At 45.3% G+C, this 25,865-nt stretch overlaps 1 protein-coding gene across 5 annotated transcripts in view; it reads right to left on the reverse strand.

Annotated features, from left to right (window-relative positions):
• Positions 1-25,865, reverse strand: part of BAIAP2 (BAR/IMD domain containing adaptor protein 2) — a 134,346-nt gene that overhangs the window by 10,903 nt on the left and 97,578 nt on the right. Inside the window, exons 7-14 of one of the 5 annotated variants that reach the window (XM_077924082.1) lie at positions 22,225-22,377; positions 15,605-15,832; positions 13,933-14,134; positions 11,663-11,864; positions 9,475-9,543; positions 7,848-7,998; positions 6,544-6,642; positions 4,392-4,426 (exon numbers count right to left, since the gene is read on the reverse strand). In XM_077924082.1, coding sequence (XP_077780208.1) covers positions 4,392-4,426; positions 6,544-6,642; positions 7,848-7,998; positions 9,475-9,543; positions 11,663-11,864; positions 13,933-14,134; positions 15,605-15,832; positions 22,225-22,377 — 1,139 coding nt within the window. Of the gene's footprint in view, positions 1-354; positions 409-1,663; positions 3,468-4,391; positions 4,427-6,543; positions 6,643-7,847; positions 7,999-9,474; positions 9,544-11,662; positions 11,865-13,932; positions 14,135-15,604; positions 15,833-22,224; positions 22,378-25,865 lie in introns of those variants that run through there. The other 4 variants (XM_028714691.2, XM_028714673.2, XM_028714680.2 and 1 more) reach the window with 4 other exon arrangements.

The following is a 25,865-nucleotide window of genomic DNA, read 5'->3' on the forward strand; positions in this document are numbered from 1 at the left end:
GCTAGGAGTTGTGCGGACGTAGGAGTGGATTACAGAAAGGGAAGCACTGCTCCAAAGGTCAGAGGAGGAAAGGGAATCCAGCTTCCGTCAGCCAGAAAAAGGCAAAGAAACTTCAACCAGTGGACCGAGTGGCAAGCGAGTGAGTCAAGCTCTGAACTGACTGATCATCGGTGGAGAACGGAATTCACCAATAGTGCTGTTTAGCAGCGGTAATTTTTTCCATCCCTCCATCCCCATATTCTGGTTCCACCCTTCACCAGCATTTTAAAAAAGTCTGTCCAGAGCGCTCTTAGGAATGAGGTGGGAGCAAAGGGAAAGGAGTTGGCATGTGGGGGGATAAAATGATGAACTTACAACTATACACAGTCAGGGGACACCTCTCAAAACCTGGCCACTTCAACATCTGAGCTGTAATGGAAAAATGGAAAAATAGAGAGGCTGTTTGTACTTTGCACACATGCACACTCCATAAACAATTGGGGAGGAATCAGTTATTTAGAGCAGGAGCTGATGATGCCCCTTCGACACGCAACATTCAGGTGCAAGATGCATTTGTTACTGCACTATACAACTTACGACTAATGAATGGCAATTAAAAGGGAAGAGAAATTGAGGCCCTGGTCCTTTCTAGACTGGTCAGAGGCTAAAATGAAATGACAACTCCTTGGAATATAAGCTTAAACGTCATCCTCCAAAAACATCCCACACTCTATTTCCTCTTCTATAAAATTCACAGAACAGTCGCCCTTTACTTGGGTCTTCATAACTTTCGAGACTCGTGAAGCGTTTGGGAAAGGAGTGACAAATCACAACAAAGATCACATGGTGATAATTGTACAGAGCCTCTTCATGCTGAAACCTTCAGGCAGCCAAGCAACTGTGTGAGAATTTCGATCGTCACATGGATATAACATGGCCGTGGGAAGAAAAGCAACTGCTTTGTCTCATATAGTCACAGGGAGAGGCTGAGCTTACTGCACCCTCAAGTATCCTCACAATTCTGTATGGTAGTGACCAGCTGTTAGTGAATAGGCTACTTGCTCACTAGACTAAAGTAGTTGCTATGCAGTGATACGATAATAAGCTGCTGTGATGAAAACAACCAACTGCAGGGACAAAAACTGGTTAAGCAAACAAACAAACAAACCCTGACAATTCAGTTGAACAGGTTATTCCGTATGATGGTGGGTAAAACCCCTATTAGTCAGGGTTTAAGCTCTCCCATGATAAATCCCTGACAAATATCCCGTTTAATATTCTGCCAGCTGACCCGTGTGATTTGTTGGAAAAGAATTTTCTGCTGGATTTAGGAGATCAGCGCTAAAAGCTCAGGTTCAGCGCAGATGCCCCACTTGTCCCTTAGAGCAAGTTGCTCTCTCGGCCTCGGCATTCCATCTGTAATAGTGGAATGATTACGGTTTGATCCTTAGGACTGTTGAAAAGGTTACTGGGAAAACAGCTATTAAAAGCACTCGATGCGTTCAAGAGATCACAGTTGGATGAGGATGAAGCAGGAAAGAGGACGAAAAGTTGGTGAAGGCAGGATGGGATCTTTCAGCATCCTAGTAGAAAATACCTGCAACACACACTGCTGACTGCAGGGCTTGTTCGTGACAAAGGCAATTAAAAAAAAAAAACCTGAAGAAAATCACCCAAGCCCAACTCGATGAAGGAATTCAAACTTTTATTCAAACATCTCAGTACAGGGCACATTTCTCTTCGACTATTTGTCATCATCATTATTATTATTTATTACTCTTTGCTTTTATTTTATTTTTTTTAAAAAAAACAACACAGAACTTTTCCCCCATCACTTTTACAATCCTTAACACAAGTTTTGTGTATTATTTTTTTTGCTTTGTTGTTTTCTACATCGATTCTTTTACTACAGAATACCCTGGATGTAAAAAGTCTTTTTGAGCAAAGTTATGACAACAATGGAAGGAGGTTCTTATTACATATGACCCAAGTCTATTATATAAAACAAAACTTTTACTATGTGTGTAGAGATAGATCTTTTATAATATATACATATAGTCAAGATAATATTGCCAGCAGCCTCCAATACAGATAAAATATTTTGCTCTGAGTTTCATTTTGTCTGTCTTATTTATTTATTTTTAATCACATTGGGGGTCATAGGAATACAGCTTTACACTGCAGACTTTGCAACAGGAACTGAAAGTGTTGAAAGTCTTTAACAGGGGGGCCACGTTCACAGAGTTCAGTGATTGAAGAAGCAATACCAGTAGCCATTAACTCCAATCCTACCCGGTTTGCCTCTGAAGTTAATCAAGAATACACAAAGAAGATTGACAGCGTTTTAGGAAATGAAGCAGTTGAACTTTGCCTGAAATCACCAAAAGTTCAAAACCCCGCCCCGCCCCCAAAACACATGTGGTTCTTTCCATCCAGCCCCCTCCCCTCTGCGCAAAAGGGGGATGTGGGGAGGACCACCCCTTCACTTTCATAAAAAAAAGTCTTTGGACTGATTTGGAAAGCTGCATAATTGGACAAAATATACCTCCCCCCCCCCCCCCGAAATCCCAACTTGGCTCCACTACCCCAGAGTGCTAACCATGAGGTAACAATACCTTCCTACAAAATATATATATATATTATATGTATATATAAAACAAACTCCTTTTAAAAAGGAATACTGGGTTGGTGCTCAGTTCAGTTGGTTGGATCAGGTTAACAGTCCAATCCTCACTGAGAAACCAGCCTCTGCTCCAGCCAGCCTCCCTATAAGTCTATCTGTGCACATTCCCCCTTTTTTGACAGAAAAAACTGGCATCATGGTAAAGTTCAAAGAAAGATATCTGAAATAACAGTACGTACACCATAGGCCATGCATATTTGTTCCTGGATATATCTTATCTATAACTATCCATCTAGATAGATAGCTAGATATAGATATTTCTTTTTTTTAATTTTTTTTTAAGGAAAAAAATATCCATTGTATTTTGCTATTAATGTGCAGCTCACATTAAAGCATTTGAAAAGGGGTTGTGGACTATCTTTATATATATATATATTTTAAAAAAAACATTTACAAAGTACAAAGAGAATGAGAAAGAGAGAGATGCAGGATTTCCATTGAGTTAAATGTAAACTGCATTGAGGCGGCAGCCGCTGCTGCTGCTGCGAAATCTAACAATTCCCGTTTTAATATTTTCTACTCGGAAGGGTGTTTTTGCTTTTGCAAGTGGCAGGGAGTGTGGAGAGGGTTGCAGCACCATGGGTTCCTTAACGATCACAATAGAAATCCGGGGTGGGGAAGAAGAGCGACTTTTTTTATATATAAAAAAGAGGGTAGTTGGGAGGAAATTGTGCAGAAGAAAAAGAAAAGAAAAAGAAAGAAAAGAAATAAAGAGAAGAGAAGCAGAAAACTCTTCCAAGCAGCAGCTGCCATTTCTAGTCAAGGTTCCTTCTCTCACACTGTTGATACCAAAGTGCCACTGCCGCTGTGGAATAGAAAGAAAAAGGACAGGATACTGCCAAACCGCACTTGCACCACGAAAGGAAAAAGCATCCGATGGACAAGAACCGAAGCAGCAACACATCTCGAGTGCCATGCAGTATCCCCTTTGACCTAGAAGCTTCTGGGGGGCCGGGGGAAGAGACTACTAAAAGGCGAAAGATACTATTAGGCTGTCCCACTGCGCTTTTGAGGCTTGTTGCAGGCTCAACGTGCATCTCTACCCTGCTGCCCACTGCCATATGCTTAACAACTAAAAAAATATGGAGAATTTGAAAGCTTGCTCACTATTCTGCGACATTTTGATTGGACCTAATAAAAAGTATTGCTTTACCATGGGTTTTGAAGTCTCTGCTTCCTATAATAAATAGCTTTTTTGAAAGCTTTCTGCTATAAGTGAATTCTTTTTACATGCCTGATATTTCACAGTCCAGAAATCTATTACCAGTGCTGTCCTGTCCCCCAATACCTTCGGTCCTCTCTTGTACAGTACTTGGCTGCTCCCTACCAACTAAGACTGAGAAAAACCACAATTTAACTCTGGTTTGCAAGGAATGCTTGGAATTCACGAAGAGAGGGAAAAGCAGGGCAGGCAGCAATTGAGCTCACTGCTGCTTCAACAAACCATAGTTGTCTAGATGGGAGACCACCTGGTATCCATGCACATGCTGGGTTCCAGGCAGAAGAAGGGATAAAATAAATGTAAATACATCAAAACCTAAACTCCTTGTATCCTGCACTTAAAGGCAGGTGGCTGTTAAGCCCTGGAAATTGCCGTTTTCAGAGTGCGCCAAATGATTGTGCCTGCTTGGGGAAGTGGTTGAATGCAATCCAGGGATACGGCTGTCTCCCTTCTGTGTGTGTGTGTTTTTATGTATCTACAATGGGTTCAAAAGTCCAAGCCTCTTACCTGCTTGAGGGTCTTGCTCCATAGTCATCCAGTCCCTGTGGATGAGGACAAAAAGAAAGCAAGGGTGTCAGTCAGCAGAAGAAACCACATTTGCCAAAATACAGCAATGGAAGAAAAATAAAAGCAACACTGACAATCAACCGTTTTCTGGCGCAGAGTCAAAGTGTTTGGGTCTCAGGAAGGATTTAGCTACCAAAGCCATAGAGTGAATGGTTAAGGGGTTACGTCCCTTTCACCAGAATATGACTTTGGGTAGCAAAAGCTGTAGAAGGAGAAGGATAAAAACTGAGCTCTGACATTTCAGCTTTGACTTGGGACAGAAGAGGTCTCTAACTTTTAGTTGCAGTGCAGGCTGCTGCTGCTGCTGGACTGTTGCAAAAACACCCTGTGGAAAAAGCAGGTTGGTGGCATTGCAATGTCTGGTGGAAGCAAGCACAGGACTCTGCATAGTCTCATCTCTTTTGAGGATTCTCTTCAAAAGAAAATGCCAAAGCGATGGCTTCCAAGCATCAGCGAGATGGATGAAACAGAAGCAGCAGCACACAGAGAAATGCAGGCTGCCTCTTTCATCCTCATGCTCCGATGGGTACATATAAAGAAAACGATGGACACTTATTTTTCCTGCTCGAATGGGTCCCAGGAGAAGTCAAATCACAAGCCTGGATGTGATACACTTCAAAGTCCCATCAACATTTAAGGGGGAAATTGTGAGCTTGGGGAGCTCCAGCAGGCATGCGTGTGCCTTCCATTTTGAAGACACCCAGCCCTGCTCAAACCCTGTGAGCTATGCTTGCTGCAGCGAAGCCAAATGCAGCAAGCCAAGGGGGACTATGGATGTTCCCTGGAAAACTCCAGTCACTTCCTTGCTTAAAAATACCACTTTATTATTCTGGACAAAAATATCAAGGTTTCCCACCAGGCAGCAATTTTCAGCTGCTCAGGGCTGACGGTCTGTAGCATAAATGCTGGGGCAACACTCAATCAAGTTTAAACTCCATGCTTAGCTCTTAACCCAAGCCAAGTCTCACTAAGGGTCATTAGCCATAGAACCTTTTGGCAGTAATAACTAACAAACCTTCATCTATCTGCAATGGGGCTGGGATTGTGGGAAGGGAGGCTTCCAAGTCAAAGCCTCAGAACCACTCATTTAAGAAACCAAACTATTTTCCTGTTCCGGACAAATAACAAAACTACCATTATTTTGTAATTTAATCTTATCACAGTTATGCTCAGTTAAAACTTGCAGTTTTGTCGGTTCCACTGCCCTAGCTTCTTCTGTCACCAAAATACTGCTGTTTTGTCTCAGCTAGAAATATCTTTAGACAGCAATAATCATCCCTGATTATCTGCCTTTGATTTAATATTTGTATCCTGCTTTACTAACAACAAAGTTGAGCTCAAAGCAGCTCAGAACAATAGGACACCTTTTGCAAAATACTGGCTTCAGCAGCAAATGTTTTCCAACTAGTGAGCCTCCTTTTGCTTTCCAGTCACCTTGGTTGATTTTATCTGCATCCCTCCATCCATCCCCTTAACCTTTTTACTTAAAAACTAGTCTTATTTGGTTGAGTCGAGTCTGCCAGGCTCACTTGTGCCAGGGGGAACGGATGAAGTTGTTGGGACTCACATCAGCCCCAGTCCACATGGCCAAAGTTTGGCAATCAAGCTCCTTCTGAGTGGCAACCGCTGTGGCTCAAGAGTCAAGAAGGCTAGACTCAACCAAACAGCGGCACAGCTGCTCAACTAGTCAATTGGAGGACACCATGTTAGCTACCTGTTCTCTACAATTTGAAAACCTGAAAGGGGGGGGGGGAATAAGCTTTGTTGACGGGTGAGCAACCCATTTCTAGCAGTAGACACTCATAGAACGGCCACATGTTACCAGTTGGGTATTTGCGTTGCTGTTTTACTGCCACTCTTTGTGCCTCACCCATCGATAATTTCCCAATGGGTTCGCTTATTCTCCATAGTTTCTGTTTGTGCTTCTCTTTCTGATTCATTCCGCTTCCCCAAAAATGCATTCTTTTGGAAGAATGTGGATGGGAAGGAGAGAGGGGGCAGGGTTACCCAGGTTGGGTAAGCCACAAAGATGCAACAGGCAGAAAACAGGCCCCAGAAACCCCAATGGAAACATTGCGTTCTTGGGACTTACGGCTGTTGACCTAGGATAAGGCTGGTAGGAGGCAGGTAGCAGTTGGCAGAGGCCATTGGAATATTCATTAATTGCACAACCGTAGGGCATAACGTACTCCTACAAATAATGAACATAAGCACCTGTTGGCAAGTTAAGCCTCACCTGCTCGTAAAAAGACCTAGGTTAGAAAACAGACACTTGGAGAATGTTCACTTCAGCAGTGCCTCAACCAGGACTCCTTTTAGCAAAACGACCTCCCATCCACCCAAGGCGCAGACGCAGCTCTGTGCTTTGGGCCCAGCTCTGCTGCTGCTGCTTGGCTACAGAAAACAAGGGCAACTTCATTTTCTGCAGGTGCGGCACATGCAAGAAACTAGAGTCTGCCATAAAGAGAGCCTAGGTTTAGCTGCTGCATCAAGAGAGAGTGGCTTGACTGCCTCCCAGCATTCTACTCTGGAGAAGTCTCCAAATCCTTTATAGGCAACCGGAAACGTGGGGGTGGGGAGAAACCCAAGTGAATATATCCCGAAAGGTTGGGGGAAGGGCTTGGATATCTTGTTGCATACAGCATACAGCCCAGTGAACATTCCACAAAATGCAAATAATTCACACCCCCAGTAAAATCCACCCACAATTACTCCTCTGTCCCCACAGGGAGGAATAAACCTCAACAGATATTGCTAGTGCTGCTCAGTTAAAACCAGCCTGGCATATAGCTGCTTTCAGCTTTATTGCCTAGGTGAGGCAGGTTAGTTCTCCCAACCACAAGCCCACACATCTTGCAGGTTCTCTCTCAGTTTTGGAACCCTCTCATGCATGCTGGAACTTCTAGCCAGCCAGTGGAACAGGTGTGGGGAGCCTGTGGGCCCTCCAGATGTTGCTGGACTCCAGCTCCCAGCAGTCACAGCAGAGCCAGGAACAATGGGAGTTGTAGTCCGCCAACATCTGCATTCCGGGTCTAGACAGAAGCTGCAAGCTCTTTGCTCAGAGCTGTGAAGTAGAAAAGGAACTTGTAACACTCACAGCCCAATCTCAGTTAGGCCGTTCCCACCATCCATGACCACTGCTCCCTCTACCTAGGGATGATGGGAGTTGTAGTCCAAAAACAGTTGGAGACCCAAGTTTGGGGAAACCCTGCTCTAGCTTTAACAATAAGCTTTCTTTGAAAAAAAGAAAAGCAGCAGTTTGACACCAGGAAAATAAAATGCTGCTGCCAAAAGCAGAACTTTCATGCTCTGAAAATTCAAATTTGCTGCAGGCAGTTAAGGCAGGTTTCATCCACCAACAGACAGCGCCTCTCCCCTCCCAGTAAGGTTCCTCACCTGGGCAAAAGCAGGCACTGCCACGCTGTACGGCCTCTGTTTGAAGGTGTTGACGTTCTGTGACTGGAAAGCTCGGGAAGACATGCTGTAATCTGGAGGGGGGATGTCATCTTTGTCCAGCAGGTTTCCTGTGCTACTGCTTTTCCCTTGGCTGAAGAAATAGATAAAATTTGCTTAGCAAACGTAGGAAAATTGGCTTTCTATGTTTTTAGCACTTCTCATTTTTATATGTAAGCCGGCTTGAGTCCCGTCAGAGGAAAAGGCAGGATATAAATAAATTGATGGCAATGATTACAACGACAACATTTCCTTACTTCACAGAATTTTTGCTAGGAGTACTTTCCCAGCACTTAAGCCACCAACTTGCTCTCTTCATGACCGTCTTACTTGAGGATGGCCAGAGAAGCCAGTTACTAACATATCTAACTGCCATTAAGTCCGCTGCCTGAGGAAATGAGTTATTTTGTGCTCCTGGCCTGTCACCAGCTATGATCCTGAATTTGATCTGGGGTGAGGGGAGAAGAGGACTTCAAGAGAGGGCAAGGCAGCCACAATGGAAATTGGCAAGGGAGGGAGATAAATCCATCAAGTCCCCTCCTGGAAATTTTCCATATGTCAGCTGACTTGAGGGAAGAATTGTGTGATGGGAGCCACCTTGTCCCTCTTGGCCTGGATATTGTTCCCTGCTCTGCTCCCGAATATGAAAGCTGCTTCCAGGGAGGGACTGCTCTTTATCAAGGGCAAGACAGTGAGAGCTGCCACTGTCATTTGATTAGGATATAGGCCTCCCTCTCTCTGTCTTCTAGACCGCCAGAAATTGCATAGACAGAACAGTGTGAGTGCACTAAAGGAATCGTGCTTGAGCTTGTTTTAACCCTCCTCCCTCTTGTGCCGTGCGTTTCGAGACTGCAAAACCAGGAACAGGGACCAGCTTCTTATGGACTTCTGTAAGCCTCTCTGTGAGCTTTCTTTTTTTAAAAAAACCAAAGGGTGGGGTATAGAAACATCTTAAATAAAACAAACAAATAAATCATCTGAATGCTTTCACTGAAATGACCCCTTCCTCACTTTCAACTGAGGAATCAATGCTGACTTACAAGCCCAGCAGACCTCTCTCTATCTCTCAAGATGCCATAGCATTTATGCAGATTTTTCTTCATTCTTTCAAGGAATCGTTTTCCCCCGCACCCAGGCCTGGGTTCTTTCAATTTTAGTCATCCGTGCCCATTGTGTTTATCACTAACAAAACATTGCGATAGGAGTCGTTCCATCAAAAGTATATTTGCTTTGGGCTGTTCCTACTCTCTCTCTCTCTCTCTCTCTCTCTCTCACTCTCTCTCTCTCACTCTCTCTCTCTCACTCACACACACACACACACACAGAGAGAGAGAGAGAGAGGGGGGGGCAGACAGACACCAAATATTTTGGCAGCAAAGCCTGCCATACTGGTTTGACAAACTTGAGGCAGGTACGGCTGGTTACTGACAAAAGAGGAGCCAGAAAGAGGGCAATGCGAGACAGGTACGGATTCTGGCTCAGCAAGGGCGGGGCTGATCTCTATAAATACAAACGTCATTCAAACGCCACATGTTTCTGTGGAAGCCAGCAGACAACACAACCTTCTTACCTCATGTGCAACCTTTCGCTCCCATCACTGTCCAGCACACGTGTGTAGGAGAAAGGAAACCAGCCTCTCCTATGGTACAGATTAACAGAAGGAGGAGTTAAAAGTTATTTCTCTCTCTTACACTGAGAAAAATAAAACCCCACTTAAATCTGCTACAATCACAGCACTGGGCAGCCTACCTCCCTCAGTCGAATTTTCCCAGGTTCAAGGCTCTTGTACATTTTGTATGAGCCTCAAATTCCACACCATGTTTTCCGAACCAAGTAATTTTGGACACTTTCTTGTGGCATGTTCTGTATTTTTGATAGGCGAGTGGTTTTTTTACTTGGGGGTGGCGGGATGCAGATCACCTCCTCCCCGGTCATGAGTACAACACCAAATAAAAAAGGAGCAGCAATAGCTCCCCCTCCTCAGCTGATCAGCATCCAACACCCACCACTGACATGTGGCCCCTGAAGGGTTGTCAAATGGTAAACGTGGGCCTTCAAGCAATAAATGTTATCCATCCCTGCCAATCTGCCCCTTTTGCCAGTATCACCTCTCACAGTGTGGTCATCCATTTGGGCTAAATTATTAACTCAAGTGCATGTCAGCGAACTCTCCTTTGACCTTAAAGGCTTCAAGGCCCAATTCTGCTTATCAGGGCCAGCAATTTACTTGGGCAATTGCCATTTGAAGCTGGCCACCTGAATCTTGCGCTTAGAGATTCAGTTCTTCCCAGACCCCCTGGAAAGAATGGTAATTGCTGGGAGAAATACTGGTGAACGCTGTAGCTCCAGATTTAGGACCTTTTAAGACTCAAGATCCTGGTTATGTGAGAGCTCACAAACACTCTGGGATTGTGGAGGAGCTTACCTACCTACACAACCGTTGCCAAGCAACAAGCTCTCCTCTACTCCTTAGCAAACATACTGTGCAGTCTAACCCAGCAACAGCTTTTGTTCCATGTTATGCCACAGACACTCTAGGAGTGAAAAAGGCCTGCAATTTCTGCCATTCCTTTTAACTTCCCTTTGGCATGCCTTAAGACTTCTTCCTTCCACAGTGTGGGAGCTTCAAAGCAGAGAGCAGAGCTGTTCATTATGTGCTCCGCACGTTGGCACACCAAACTCCAACCACAGTGCAACACACAAGATAAAAAGTGTAAAGGATATTTTCCAAAATGGTCATAGGCAGCATTTATTGCCAGGAGTTGCGTACTGGCATGCCTCATCCAGCCCCCTGGCCCAGTTTGGTTACCTCGGGGGGGGGGGGTGTTAAAAAAACCAGATAATCAGATCAGAGCACCAAGCAACTTTCATTGTCATCATGGTGCTAGGTTTCAACTTCTCTGCCCAATTTAGCGCCATTAAGAAGATGCAGGCCTCCCCCTGTTCATCAGAAGACTGATCTGATTATCCATTTCCCCACTACAGTTGTACCTCGTTTTGCAGCTGGGATCCGTTCCGGAGCCCCGGCCGCTAGCCAAAAAGGACGCAGGGCAGGTTTGTGCTGCTGCACATGCGCGAGCGGCAAACCCGGAAGTAACCCGTTCCGGTACTTCCGGGTTTGCCGCCAACGTTCGCCGGAATGGACACTAGTCAAGGCAGACGTTCACGGAGGTATTACTGTAGTTGATTATTATTCCTAATGCCCCTTTGCCACTAGAGGGCTGCAGCACAGAGGGGGCAATAAACCTCCCATTCTCTGCTCCAGCACTATAGTATACCAAAGAAGGGGTGACACTCCACCCCATGCATGGGGAATGGACCACTTTTGGCCACACCCACTGCTGTCCTGTGGCTCTCAAGAGAGTTGGGCGCAAAAAACGCCTACCCACCCCGATTTACTGGAAAGTCAAGATGTGTTTCGAAGAAGGAGAGTGTGAGGAATGCACAAAATACACTGGTTTCCCCCCAATAAATACTGGCTTGCACAGTTTTGGAACTTTTCGTGCTTGGCCTTCTGGCCCTACCTTATTATACAGATGTAAGATACTGGACTAACAACACAGACGCCATCATCCCAGCTTTGATCTGGGCTATGCTATGCGTATGAATGTTCAGAAGCCAAGACACCTAAGTGCGAGAGAGGCAAGGCAGAAGTACTGCCTCCAGGTACTCGGATAAAGAAGATGATGTCAAATGAATACCTTTAAGAGGGACGCCCTCCCCCCACATTCTCAAGACTCAGAAGCAACCACACTCACAATTTTGTCTTCTCGCTCTCTCCGTAGTGCCACCCGTCTCTGGCCTCAGGCACTAGCAACGTAATGAGGTCGCCTTCCTTGAAGCTCAGCAGGGTGGTGTTATCCCCAGCAGCATGAGAGAAGATGGCTCGTACTCTTGTCCGGCCGTTCTTTTCCAGCCCTGCTGCCATGGAGCTGGAACGGGGCAGAGTCTTGTTTTCAGCTGGCGTGGGAAAAGAAAAGGATTAACAAAGCTGGCTCTCAGGACTGGAACTCTCATCCTGGAATATCAGAACTGGCTCTCGCTGGTCTACACTGAGCAGTGGCTGGTGTGGCAAGGGGCATTTACTTGACCACCCATCGCCAGCTTTGCTGTGGCTTACAAGAGGGGGAAGGGTGAGGCAGTGGGGCGGTCGGTGTGTTGCAAGGGCACTGGGGGGAGCACTGGATTGGCTTCACCAATGCATTTGCACCCTGCTGACCTTGCTATTGCCTCTCCCCTCCCACGTCTGTCCTGGTAAGCCACAGAGGCTTTGGTGACTGGAGGTCAGGTAAGCGCCACCCCTCCTAGTGGACCCTCAATGTGAAGAAAACTCAAGGCTTGACAATGTCGCCCGTTCTTTTTACTTTAAAATGCCAGGTGCCATCTCAACGCAAAAGGTTAACAAAGAAGAGCTTTTACATTGTTTTCTGTGCTGGTTTGGAGGAATTGTTTCTGTTGAAGAATAAAATTCTTCTAACAAACAAGTTTTGTTTTTAATGAAAAATAAGGATAGATGGTGTCAGTAAATGCAGTCCCTCTGTTAAGAGCGAGTTTCCAAGGAATGAGCTAACAACAAAAGAGCGAGGACGTGATCTATGGGAGACATCTTGTGAACAAGCCCTCCTAAAAGGAACAGCGCTGAATGGTTTGCTTCCCAAGCCACCAGTACCACCTAACTAACATATTACTCATACATACTCATAAAATCTCTTACTTCACTGTTGGCAACACAAGTACAGTAATGCAGGTGTCCAAGAAAAACCCCCAGTGTTTTAATCTGCATCCCTCATAATTGTGCCACATGGCCTTGAGCAAATTCTTAATATCGGCCACTTAATGGACCACTCTCCCATAAGAGTCCTTATTTTGCAGGCTTTGGGGTCAAGGTAACTTTCCCAACACCCCACTATTATTTTTGTTTTTGCTGTGCAAAACAAAGCTCCCTATTGCACCCAACGTTTCATTCATCACCCTAAACCTTTCCCTCCTGCTTGTGAATGGCAGCAAAGGAGCAGGGACAGGAGGGAAAAGAAAGGCTGGGTGAGTTTCCTGGCATGGAATACCCACATGGACATGGAGCACTGAGCAATCTCCTTGTTAAAACAAATATTAAATAAGGTTTAAGGTATATGTCTGTTTGTCATGGCACAGAAAGGAGCAGTGGCAACACAGTAGGATAACCCATTGTCCAATGCCATGAACTTTGCCTTACCCTGCAGAGAGAGATTACTCATCCACTGCTACAACCAAGCAGCAGCAGATACGGGAGTCTAGCTTGTACCTGTTGTTATGAACATTACTGCAAAAAATATGCTATCCCTATATGGCTCTTTTCTTCTAAAATTATACAGAAATGGGCAGAGTGCTAGAACCATTTGGAGCTACAGTTGAGAACATCTCCAGGCTGTGTGTCTAATTAGACGCGCCAAGCCTTTGTATTTGCCCCACAAGTCCATTTTGGGCAAACCATGCCCACTTGCCAGTCACCTGATGTCACGTGACATCAGGCACAGGAATCTTCTAACTGTGATCTAAGCACTATGCCTCTGCCTGCTCTTTCGACAGCAAAAGGCAACAGGCAGGGACTTAGCTCTGATCTTAGCGCTACTGTCCTGTAGGTGATGGGGCAGAAGGGCATCCAGGTGAGAGAGTTTTGTGCCACCCTCCTCCGTGTGTTTCGATGCCCCTTCTCCCACTCCCACTTCACTGATGCTGAAACAATATCAGTGGCTATTCCACCCAGCATCAGAAAGATGGCTCACTCCAAAAAAAAAAAAAAAAAAAGGTGAGAGTTTGCTGCAAGGTTGTCTAAATATCCACCTGCCTCCTGAGAGAATGGCTGGATTTACTCATATGCCTCTTTTTGCACAATAAGCTGTGCCCAAAGCGGCTTAGAGCAAAGATTCCAAACATCAAAATGCAGAGCCCTGGAAATAAATATACAGAATACAGAACATGCCAGTAAACTCGAGAGAGAGAGAGAGAGAGAGAGAGAGAGAGAGAGAGAGAGAGAGAGAGGTTGACTTACTGGTTGCGTAGCTGTTTTTCGGCATGACACTTTTGCGCACAGGAAGCGTGTTGGAATAAGAGTCGCTCAGCTGCTTCTGAGTTTGGGGTGGGGATAAGGACTTAGGCTGAGGAGGCTTCCTGTCGGACCAGTGGTTGTAATCTTCGCCTTCTGAGCTGGAGACACCGTTCATTACTGGAATGGTCTCTTGTGCAGACATTCGCTGTAGTCGGGTGGGGAAGGAAGGAAGGAAGGAAGGAAGGAAGGAAGGAAGGACAGTTAGCTTTCAGTACACAAGGACTGCAAAGTAGGTGGCCACTGTCAGGAGTTCAGCCTACACTCGAGTAGGACCCTGGCAGAGACACATGCCCGACTGGCATGTTCTCTCCCTCCTGGTCGATTGTTCAGGATCTTCAAAAGCTTTCTTCTGCCCAAACAACACAGCGCCCGATGCCAACAGACATCGGCACACTTAGGAACCTGCTGAGTTTGCGCAACTTGCGTGACAGACCTCAGCAACTCAGCATTTTGGCTAATCTACTTTATTTACATATAAACACACACAGAGCACTGCAACATGGCTCCCTCTCTCTCTAGCATCAGGCAGCAAAGAGAAAAAGAACAAAGGACAATAGTCCCACTTCACAGAACACAGTAATACAAACATCCTGTTTCCGTCACTTCCCACTCTATGGAGTCAAAACATATACCGTCATGTGAAAGACAACAATCCCATGACTGCAATCATGGAGCAGGAATTCTAACAGCCACATCCATGAAACCTTTTCGGTGCAGGGTTGGGGAACTCCTGGCCTTCAAAGCATTGCTGGATGCCTTCCCTCTCATTTGGCCATGCTGCCCGGAGCTCATGGGAGCTGCAATCTAACAACTGTCCCACCATTGCTTCAGTGCAAAACACATCAAAACATGCCTTTCCCCCCTTTTAGTGTGTGTGTGTGTGTGTGTGTGTGTGTGTGTGTGTGTGTGTATATATATATATATATATATATATATATATATATATATATATATATAAAGTCGTATATAACCAACTGTATTAATCAGGAGGGGGCATGCAAAAGCATACATCTTTAGCAGGGGAGGCCTAACCATAGAATTGCAGAGTTGGAAGGGACCCCCAAGGGCCATCAAGTCCAGCCCACTGCAATGCAGGAATCCTGCCCACAGCTGTCCCTGCCTGGACTCAAACCACCAGCCTCCTGATTAACAGCCTGACACACTGACCTACTGCACCACAAACAGAGAATGGCAGTAACCCTGAAGTCAGAAATATCCTGTGTTCTGTTAACTGCGCAAGCGATGGTAAATGGGAAGGCCTGTAGCTTACAGGTAGAGCACGTGCTTTGCATGCCAAGTGCCCCCCACCAGGGTCAAACCCTGGCATCAACCCCTGCCCAGAAACCTTGGGGAGCTGCTACTGCCAGCCAGCAAGCGTGCAATACCGAGATAGGTGGGTTGACCATCTGACTCAGAACAAGACAAATATTCCAAAACTTGGTGCCCTCCTGCTGTTGCTGGGCTGCAATTTCCATAATTCCTGGCCATGGGCTATATGGAGGGCACCATGTGGGCAAAACATTATTCTAGGTCTACTGCACCTTGCTGAAAGAGGAAATATGAAATCCCGCCCGCCTGCCTGGGATCCCCACATACACACACATGCAGTACTTACTCCTACAAAAGGTGCCAGCTCTGGTGGGACAGGGAGTGGTTTGGCACCAGGGATAGGGTCCGAGATGATGAGGTTTGACTTGGATGTAGAGAGAGGGCTGGGCATGATGGTCCCATTGCTGCTGATGGCCATTTGCTGCATGAGCTGGATAGCGCGGTCTGGAATCTTGTTGGGATCGGAGCAGGACTGCTGCCACACAGGGAGTTTCTGCGCCAAGATGTCTTTCCCCTGAAGAAACAAAAGAGAGCAGTGTGAGGGAAAAGGAGAGAGAAAGCACAGTGTACCCGCAGAGAGTGCTTCCATCGAAGGTTTTGTGTAAAATAATAATAATAATAATAACGACAACAAGACCCCTTTCTAAGCTGAACCCCCGCACCACAGCTTTTTGGCTTCCGAGAGAATTGAGACGTATGAATTTGTACCACATGGACACTCTTCCAAGTTGTTCACCATTTGTCTAGTTAAAAGACAGTGAATGAGATTCACCCTGATCCCGTGTGAGCTATAAACAAGATAAAGTCCAATAAAAGACGATGAATACGTAGGTAATGGCAGCCGATAGGCCAGTGAAATAAGGTGCATGAAGTATTTATAATGGAAGGGAAGCAATAAGTTCCCCCTAGCACATCTTAAAATATAGTTTGGGATGTAGTTGCTCAGATAAAGCACATCTGATAAATAAAGTGAGGTCAGACTCTGGGCAAGTTCTCATCCCAGGATTTTTCCCTACAAGGGGTGAACTTATCCCCACTACCAAACTGTCTGTTCTTGCTATCCAGGTGCGGAGCCACAGAAGGAGCCGGGTGCCTGCAGTTCAAACCCCACTTGGCCATGAAGCCATGACTTTCAGCCAGTCACTGCCTCCCAGCCTGACCTACCTCACAGGGTTGTTGTGGGGATTAGATGAGGAGGGGGAGAAAACCTTTTAGGCCACCTTGAGCTCCTTGGAAATGAAGGCGGGATATAAATGCAATGAATCAATGAATGAATGAATGAATGAATGAATGAATGAATGAATGATGTCAGTATTCCCAGTGCTGGGAAGTTCTTTTCTGTGACGTTTCTGACTTATTTCTGGGATATCAGAGCTTTATTATTATTATTATTATTATTACTACTACTACTACTACTACTACTATTGTATTGAAAGGGAGAGATGGGTTTAAGACTCGGCAATATCAGGCAGCAGGAAGCCTCGGAACACCTGACTGCCATTGCAGACTTTCTGCCTGCTTGCCACTTCCCCTAGCCAGTCACACGTTACAGACTTTTAGAAGACATCTGAAGGCAGCCCGGTTTAGGGAAGCGTTTAATGTTTAATAGATTATTGTATTTTAATATTCTGTTGAAAGCTGCTGAGAGTGGCTGGGGAAACCCAGCCAGATGGGCGGGGTATAAATAATAAATTATTATCATCATCATCATCAATTATTATTATTATTACACAAACGCAATTCAATATGAATGCTTTCTGTTATGTAAATAGTAGCAGAGGTGAAGATTGCCTGAGCAATCTCAGAATAAGTTTAACTAGGCGTGTCGTGACCCTTGCAAAAAACGAAACAAAAAACCCCACCCCTCCCTAATAAAGCTGATCATAGAATTCATAGAATTGTAGAGTTGGAAGGAACCCCAAGGGTCTTCTAGCCCAACCCCTGCAACGCAGGAATTATGTTTACCACTGAGTACCACATCCTCAGGCAAAGGGAGCTTCCCTCCTCCACTTAACTATTACTTGCTTGTGCAGCTGCTTCAGACATTCCAAAACTCCCACTTCTATGAAAAGCCCCATCTTTCCCCACTCCTATTTAGAACCCAAAGCACCTGCATATCCACCGCTGTGTTATCACCCCCTCCCCCCCACCCCAGTGCACAACTAACCTAATGCTCGCCTGGAGGCTGCCAAAGGCTATTCTAGGGCCTCCTTGCACACAGTGTTGTTGCTATGGAGAGGTTGGTCTCTGCAGCCTAGTAACCACCGTTGTATATTGATAGCACCCTACCGCTAGCACAGCAATGCGCCGGGAGCACACTGTGTTTCTGAGCAAGTCTCCCATGTGCTGTAGTGCTCCACTTCCTTTCGCCCCAAGCAATAAGCCACAGGGAAAACGGAAAGGAGGAGAAGGGCCGGTCTCATGCTTTGACAGCGATGGGGTACGGCAACTACAGCAGAGGGGTTTGCCAGAGCGTGTGGAAAGCAAAGCATCCTTGGCCTATTTTGGATGACTAGATGTGCAACTTTGGGATAAAAACTGCATACTCTTCTTCTTCCCACTCTGATGGGAGATGAAGGAAGGAAATTCCATCTTGGTCCCTTTTGGGCTATGTCCTTAGTCTCCCTACATCATGTCTCCCTCCCCACCATCTGAGAGGGATAAAAGAGCTTTGGAGTAGGGAAGATTTGCTATCAGAATAGCAACTAAATCCATATCGAAGTGTAAGGAGAACATGGCGGGGGGGGGGGGGGCAGATGAAGGTCAAGTTCCACCGCAAGAGCAGAAATTGGTCTGCTCACAAACTGAAATAGCTTGAGAAGCCTTAATGTTTGATTTAAGGTATGTATCCACCTTTCCTGCATAGTGTTAACACTCAAGTCACTAGTCAGCATCTTAAAAAGCAGAGACATCACCTTGCCAACAAAGGTCCGTATAGTTAAAGCTATGGTTTTCCCAGTAGTGATGTATGGAAGTGAGAGCTGGACCATAAAGAAGGCTGAATGCCGAAGAATTGATGCTTTTGAATTATGGTGCTGAAGGAGACTCTTGAGAGTCCCATGGACTGCAAGAAGATCAAACCTATCCATTCTTAAGGAAATCAGCCCTGAATGCTCACTGGAAGGACAGATCCTGAAGCTGAGGCTCCAATACTTTGGCCACCTCATGAGAAGAGAAGACTCCCTGGAAAAGACCCTGATGTTGGGAAAGATGGAGGGCACAAGGAGAAGGGGACAACAGAGGATGAGATGGTTGGACGGTGTTCTCGAAGCTACCAGCATGAGTTTGACTAAACTGCGGGAGGCAGTAGAAGACAGGAGTGCCTGGCATGCTCTGGTCCATGGGGCCACGAAGAGTCAGACACAACTAAACGATTAAACAACACCACCACTAGTCTATACTATACTATACTATACTATACTATACTATACTATACTATACTATACTATACACAACCCCCCCCCCCAAAGATCTCAATGCCCAGATACACACACACAAACATGTAAATATATATACCATACAGCTACTATTCTCATTTTACTTGAAGTTCATATGTACCTCCTCAGTACAAAGCTAATGTTTTAAGGGAAGATATTCCTATCTACAAGTCTAAATAATAATAAAAAGGAGGTGGGGGAAAGTGCCCTAAAGCCCTAAGTTAAACCACACAAAAAAAGAAAAAACCCCAACAATTCTGCTTGCCCATTCGTTATGGGGAAAAAAAAGAATTCTTTCTTAACTTGTGCTTTACATATATCATCAACATATAAAAGGCCCTTAGCATATGTTGTCAATTTGCTTGGCACACACTACTGCTTGAAGATGCTTATGACTAAGCGGGACTTTTCAGCTAATCCCTTTATTATCTAAAAAACACCTTTTCAATCTTGCCAGATGGATATGGTTAAATGAAATGAGTGATATACAGAGAAAGAAGTAATTAAAAGGTAGAGCTTGTTTCTTCTGAATACCAGCAGGAGTCCACCGACAGCCTAGAAATATAGGCTGTTTCTCCATCAAGGGCATCTACAAGAGAGATTATTTCGCTATTTGGCTACCCAAGGGAAAATATGGTGCAGTATGGCATTCTGGAGTAATAATCCACACAGGCCCGCCACCTGATGGCGCTCTTGCTGCCTACTTACTGAATAAGTCTGTGATGAATCTCTGGCAAGGTGGGTAGAAGGTATTTTGGGATCTACAGCTCATCTCTAGAAAGTTTACAGTAGATTGGCAAGGGTTTCTGATCCCCCCACTTCCTAATCTTTTAACAATAACCACAAAATGACTCTTCCCCCACCCCAACAAAAATGGACTGCTGAAAGGAAGAAAGCCTGGGGTGACCAGGAATGGATTTGTGTGGGGGAAAGACTGGACTCGGTGTAATTCTGAAACTCAAAACAAATCCCTGCGCTCCCCTAACCTGTTCTTGGAAAGAGCAAGGCAAAAGGTAAATGTGGATATACCGTGAGTTGTGTTCAGGAATGCCAACTTGAATGAGCCCCGCCCTGCATAATTGATCACATGACACAGTGCATGGCTCCTATGGCTATGTTTCACATTGGGCCAAATGGAAGCTTGTGCTTTTGGCTGGGGATGGATTACAATATCCATTTTCAATTGTTTTTTAAGGGGAACGTGTTCAAAAGTGATATTTGCCTTACTAAAGCTTGCACAAGGGTAACAGAGGTACAGTGGTACCTCTGGATGCGAACGGGATCCGTTCCGGAGCCCTGTTCGCATCCTGAAGCGAATGCAACTCACGCCTGCGGGTCGTGATTCGCTGCTTCTGCGCATGGACATGATGTCATTTTTAACGTCTGCGCATGCGCGAGTGGCGAAACCCGGAAGTAATGCATTCTGTTACTTCCGGGTCGCTGCGGAGCGCAACCCGAAAACGCTCAACCTGAAGCAACTTTAACCCGAGGTATGACTGTATTGCGCAAGACCTCTGTGTTGTTCTTGCTGTTTCTAAAATCTGGTGCGTGTTCTGAGATTACAGTCTCCAGGGAGATCTCACACATGTACTTGTTTGGAGATTATGAAAGAGCAGCTCGCTTTAAATGGGTTGTTGAAATTTGAATAGGCCTTCCAGGATGCAACAGCTCGTAGAAATAGGCATGCTTGCATCATTCGGGCTGCCAAAAACAAAATAGCAAGGTTGTGCTCAGGTGAGGAACACACATAAGTAGGGGTACGGCCTTAGAGACCGCCCACAGAAATGGCACCACATGACAAACCAATCACCTCATAAACATGCCGGCAAAATTCCACACCAGCAGCGACGGCAGATGTATATAATGGGTTATTTTTACTCGCTTTTTTTTCTGCTGTGAGGTGAAATCCAAATTACATGTTAAAGTTTGGGCTGGCAATTTGACAACAATGACATCGTGTGCGCACTTCCAAAAAAAAAGTGTGTGCGTGAGCGGCACCAATTCTACAACAAACTTCCATCTGGAAGCAGCCTTGACTTTTGCTTTAGTTGATGGATTGCAGTGTTTTAGATGCTACATACAAAAGCAGATTTAGCAAGCTTGAAGCCTGCGCTCCCTGTGTGGCTGGGACACTTTTGAACATCTTTGCTTAGGGGTTGGGACAGCAAGGAATCTAAATATTGTGAAACGATAACAGTACCAAATTAATATGCGTTAGAATACCTAAACCTTGTTGAGACGTAAGAGCTAGCCCATGTTACATTGCTCAAGCTTTAAAAAGCATGCTTAAGCGGACCACTTTTTGAAGGGAAGGAGGTATGCGGAGCCCTGATTGATTTAGTTCTCCCAATGCAGATTAGCACCCAGCACCAATTTTTCGCAGAAAATTGCCCCCTTGGTTGCCATATGCATCTTACTGCAGTTAATAGCTGGGGAAATTTCTGGTGGGGAAACCAACACAAGGCCCTGATCCAGACTGTTGAGCAGCTAAATATTTTTTTCCCCTTCAAAAAGAAAAGTGGCCACTCCAACAACTTTTTTTTAAAAGCATGCTTCATATAACATGCAGTCTGGGCTAATCGTTCTAGAGCAATAGACCATAGTGGATGGGTTTGATGGGAGCATCTTACTCGAACAAACTTCCCCAGTGGCCTAAAACGTTTCTGAAAATGTTGGTGCTGATATTGGTACTGCAGCAGTGGGTACCAACCCAAACCTCCTGCATTGTTCTGACTGAAATGAATTTGAATGGGTTAGGCACCTGGCCTCCAGAGCCTCTGGGCTTTTATTGTTGTGCTAGAATTGGGCAGATATATTACAACCTGAGGCAGGTTTTCAACCTGCAGTAGTTTTCAGATATTGAAACAGCTCTTGAAAAGGAAAGCACTCGTTTTTAATTATCCTGGAAACTACTGCAGGGGCCCCACAGGTATAAGGCTCCTTATGCTTACTGCAGCTTTGTACAAACACTACTAGATATGGAGTGTGGGGGATAGCATCTCTGTTGGGAGACATAGTGCAGGAGTAGGCATAGGAAATTAAGACAGTCCAAGGGGGTGAAAAGCTCGGAACAAACTGAAGCAAGCACATTTTCTCCGGCATCAACACTTGGTTCACTCATAAACATGTGTACATTTGTGAAGAACTTGAGACGAAGTACTTGGACCTGGAAGGTGTGCAACATCCCCATCAGAATTAAGGAACATTATTTCCCTTCAAGTTCCTTGAAAAGGAGCAACCATTTGTGGCCTGCAATTACCGATATTGCAATCTGGGGGTGGCGGAGAAGTTGCTATTGTAATTTGAGTTCATAAATTGGTTTTTAGGAGTTTAGAAGTCAGCCAGGACACAAATGTTGCCCGTGTCTGGGTTCCCGAGGGACTGCATGAACGGAGGGACTTTTTCGTCCAACCGCTTCCCAAGTCGATGGTTCCAAGGGTACAGCACCCCGACACAACAACTCGCTCACCTTAGAGTGGTAGGTGAGGGCATTCTTGGCCACAGCGCACTGCTTCTCTACCAGGAAACAGAATCTTCGCCTCTCTTCTGTGAGCGCCATCTTGTATCCATCGCAGACGTAGTTCTCCAGCTCGCCCTGTTTGTTGGTGATAGCTTCAATGAACTGGGAGGGAAACAAACACAAAGCAAAAGAGATTAGCCAAGTGTTCCTGTCTGAGCCACAGCACAAAGTGGAAGGGAGGGCTGTCCTTCTGCATTAACACATCACTTGGTCTGTAGCAGAATTCCCTTCACTGCATCAAGCATGGCAAGGACCAGAGGAAAACAGAGAGTGTGGTCATTTTGCGACTGCGGACTGTCCGAGGCTCCTAATTATTTCCATCGTTCCATTCATGGCCGGACGGCAGGGGGCACTAGGCAACAGGAGTATACGCAGGCTTGAGAGAATGCATCTCTTTCCCCCCTCGCCAACCATCCTTAGTCATCTGACCTCCCCCACACAAAAGCTCCTGACTCAGAACGTGGGCTTCAGATGTTGTGTGGGTGGCAGAAGAGCAGAGAGAGAGAGATTCTCTCAGCCTCCCTCCTACTTTGCCTGCACCTGGGTAGTGCTCGTTTTTTTCTAGTGCCGATTGTTACAAAAAAAAAAAAAGCGGTTGTGCGCTGCCATGAGGTTAAAGCTCTTCGAAAGGGCTTCCACTCAGGGGTGAGAGGAGGCTGAAACACAAGCTGTCCATCTCACCTGTTGCAATCCGGACGGATGGAAATGAACTTTGTCATGTCCGTGGGGTTGGGGGGGGCGGAGAAAGCATGAGCAATGAATATGTACCTTTCCTTGCTTGTACTTAACAACCCAGAGACCCACCCCCTCCTGTGGGAAGGCAGAACAAATGACTGCCTGACACACTCCCACAGAGCCCACTGTTCCCTTTCCAAACATCTATCCGCCGTGTCAAACAATACCCACTCACGCCTGGTCTCCATACACCCACACATCCACCAAGTCCCTCGACCTCAGGCCATCAGCTGCTAGAAATCTGCATTTGAGTCTCTACAAAATCCAGGCTACTTCCCAGCTACAGTCCTCCTGCACTGGGCGTTCATTCTGAGCAGCTCAAAAGTTTGGAAGTGCTTCTTTTTAATTATTGGGGAAGTATGAATTATTCCCACCTATGCAGACTGGAGACTCGTTGCCACGAGGTTGTGTGTTGCTTTGCGCTCTCTAACTGCAGTGGGAATGAGACACTCCTCTAAGTTCATGTTCTGCACAGGGCTGCAGCTACTGTCACCTCTTGCATTCAGTGTGAAACTTCTGCACAGGTGCATGCAAGCCATATTTCATTGCGTAAGGGATGCAAGCTAAGCAACCCTTGCCTGACAGCCTGTGCTGTTAATTAATGCTGCAAAAGCTACCTAGCCGCCTTCTTTAGGAACATGGGAAGCTGCCTTATGCCAAGGACAGACCACTGGGTCCATCCACCTTAGGTCTCATGCAGGGAGCTGTTCCCAGCCCTGCCTGACTGGAGATGCCAGTGACTGAACCTGGGACCTTTTGTGCGCAAAGCTGATGCTCTCCTCTGATTTCAAGAACCCTTTGTTCTGCAGCATCCCTTTTCCAATAGGGCTGCATGTAAAATATTTCTGATCCATTAAAAAGGTGTCCACAATTAACCAGGCAGCAAAATTTTGAAAGAGAAAAGCACTTAACAACAGCAACAACGACAACAACGCACCTTCAAGCAGGCTCCTGATGCAGAAGCAGCACTGCCCCCTGGCAAAAAAAGCAGCAGCAATGCCTTTCCTAGAATGAAGCCTGTTATACAAGCATGGATGATCTAAAACAAAAAGAGAAGCATGCTTCTCTCTCCAGAACTGTTTTCTTCTTCTTTCTTTTATTCACATGCAATAAATGCATGCATATTTAATCAAGGCATGTAGTAGATTAAAACTCCCTATGATCTATCAACTCATATTTCATGAACTGGATGACAGCCAATTTCTGCACATGGATGCAAGCAACCAAGCATGTGGCTTAAAAAGAAAGAAACAGCTCCAGACTTGCCTCTTCTGAAAGACACACACCGCAAAATGCAGTCTCAGACTTGCTTCAAAATCACTCAAGACTGACACCTCTGCTGCTCCCTGCAAAAAGGTGGATTCCATTCTGAGCTGGCAATGAATGGGTTTACTGTCTTCTGTCTGCCTTATCATGCCAGCCCAAGCTTGTTTTGCAGAATGCAGTTCCACCCAGTCTTTGGGTGGGAGATGCTGTTGCAAGCATTTGCCTTCACATATAGAAGCATTTGTCTTTATGCAAAAGATAAACCTGGAGTTTAATTTCCCTGCAATGCTACAGATTCCAGACATAGCCTTGAGTAAATTTACTTAAGACTTCTGATTTGCAGTCCTGTGTTCCAGATGAGGTCAGACGGGCCCCTTCCCTATTTAATTTCCAACACCCCCTGAAGGCTTTAAAAATTGTTATTCCAAAAGGTATTTCAGTTGTGGATTGCTTTTATAGTTTTTAACTGATTTTATTTTATTTATTTTATTTATTTGCTTTCTGTAACGGATCCTTGTAAACCACTTAAGAGATTCTTGTAGTTAAGTGGTATATAAATTGTTTAAATATTTTGTGCACACATTCATGTTTCTGCCAAATGTCTCTGCAAACTGTCTTTATCGCTCACTGTGCCAGGGGAAAAAAGGGCAGAATAAAAGGTTACGTATTCTGAGAAGAACTAAATTGGCAAGTGTCATCTTCATTTTCCTTACTTACTGGCAAATATGTTTCAACATTATAGGGCATTCACCAAGGCCCAGCTATAAGTATCCAAAATAAGATTTATGCACAAGCATTTATCACCTTAATGGGCAAGTTTCCAATCCAGCCAATGTGAAGCATTCTGGAATTCCATTTATTTCAATGGGAGAGTTAAGTTTAGTCTCTCCCACTGAAATATATGGGACTCCCAAATCCTTTACCCTGGCCGTGAACTAGCCAAAGCAACTATCTACATCCAGTGTCTCCGGAAACAGCTTCCTAGAAGCAGACCCTTCTCAGGAATAGATGCCCCTGTTTGTAATTTGTTTCTTGTTGCTCTCGACTCTTAAGTTATTTTTCTGTGCATGTGCCTAATTGAACCAAGTGTTGTTGTTTAGTTGTTTAGTCGTGTCCGACTCTTCCTGACTCCATGGACCAGAGCACGCCAGGCACTCCTGTCTTCCACTGCCTCCCGCAGTTTGGTCAGACTCATGCTGGTAGCTTCGAGAACACTGTCCAACCATCACTGAACCAAGTACCCAGCTGGTTTGTTATCATGCATAAGCTTGAAAAAAAAGTCTAAATGCAGTATTACCTGGTTGCAAGGAAAGATAAATTTATTAAGACTCTTAAAAGAGTATAGGCCTTATTGCTCTCCTTCAGTTCTTCACCTAAGCCACAAACGCCCCCTATCTCTTTGATAATGGAGCAACTGACAGCTGTCAGGGGTATCTACAGGTAGCAACAAGAGAGTGCATGAAAAGCAGCCACCTACAATACCAGCGCTGCTCCCGGCTGTGTCGACAGTATTTGTGTTAAACCATTATTCTTTCCAGAGCTGTACTCTTGAGGGAACAAGGTGTCAGGAAACGATTGAGCAACGAACG

The sequence above is a fragment of the Podarcis muralis genome, chromosome 2 (assembly GCF_964188315.1).
Source record: "Podarcis muralis chromosome 2, rPodMur119.hap1.1, whole genome shotgun sequence".
In the NCBI taxonomy this organism is placed as follows: Eukaryota; Metazoa; Chordata; class Lepidosauria; order Squamata; family Lacertidae; genus Podarcis; species Podarcis muralis.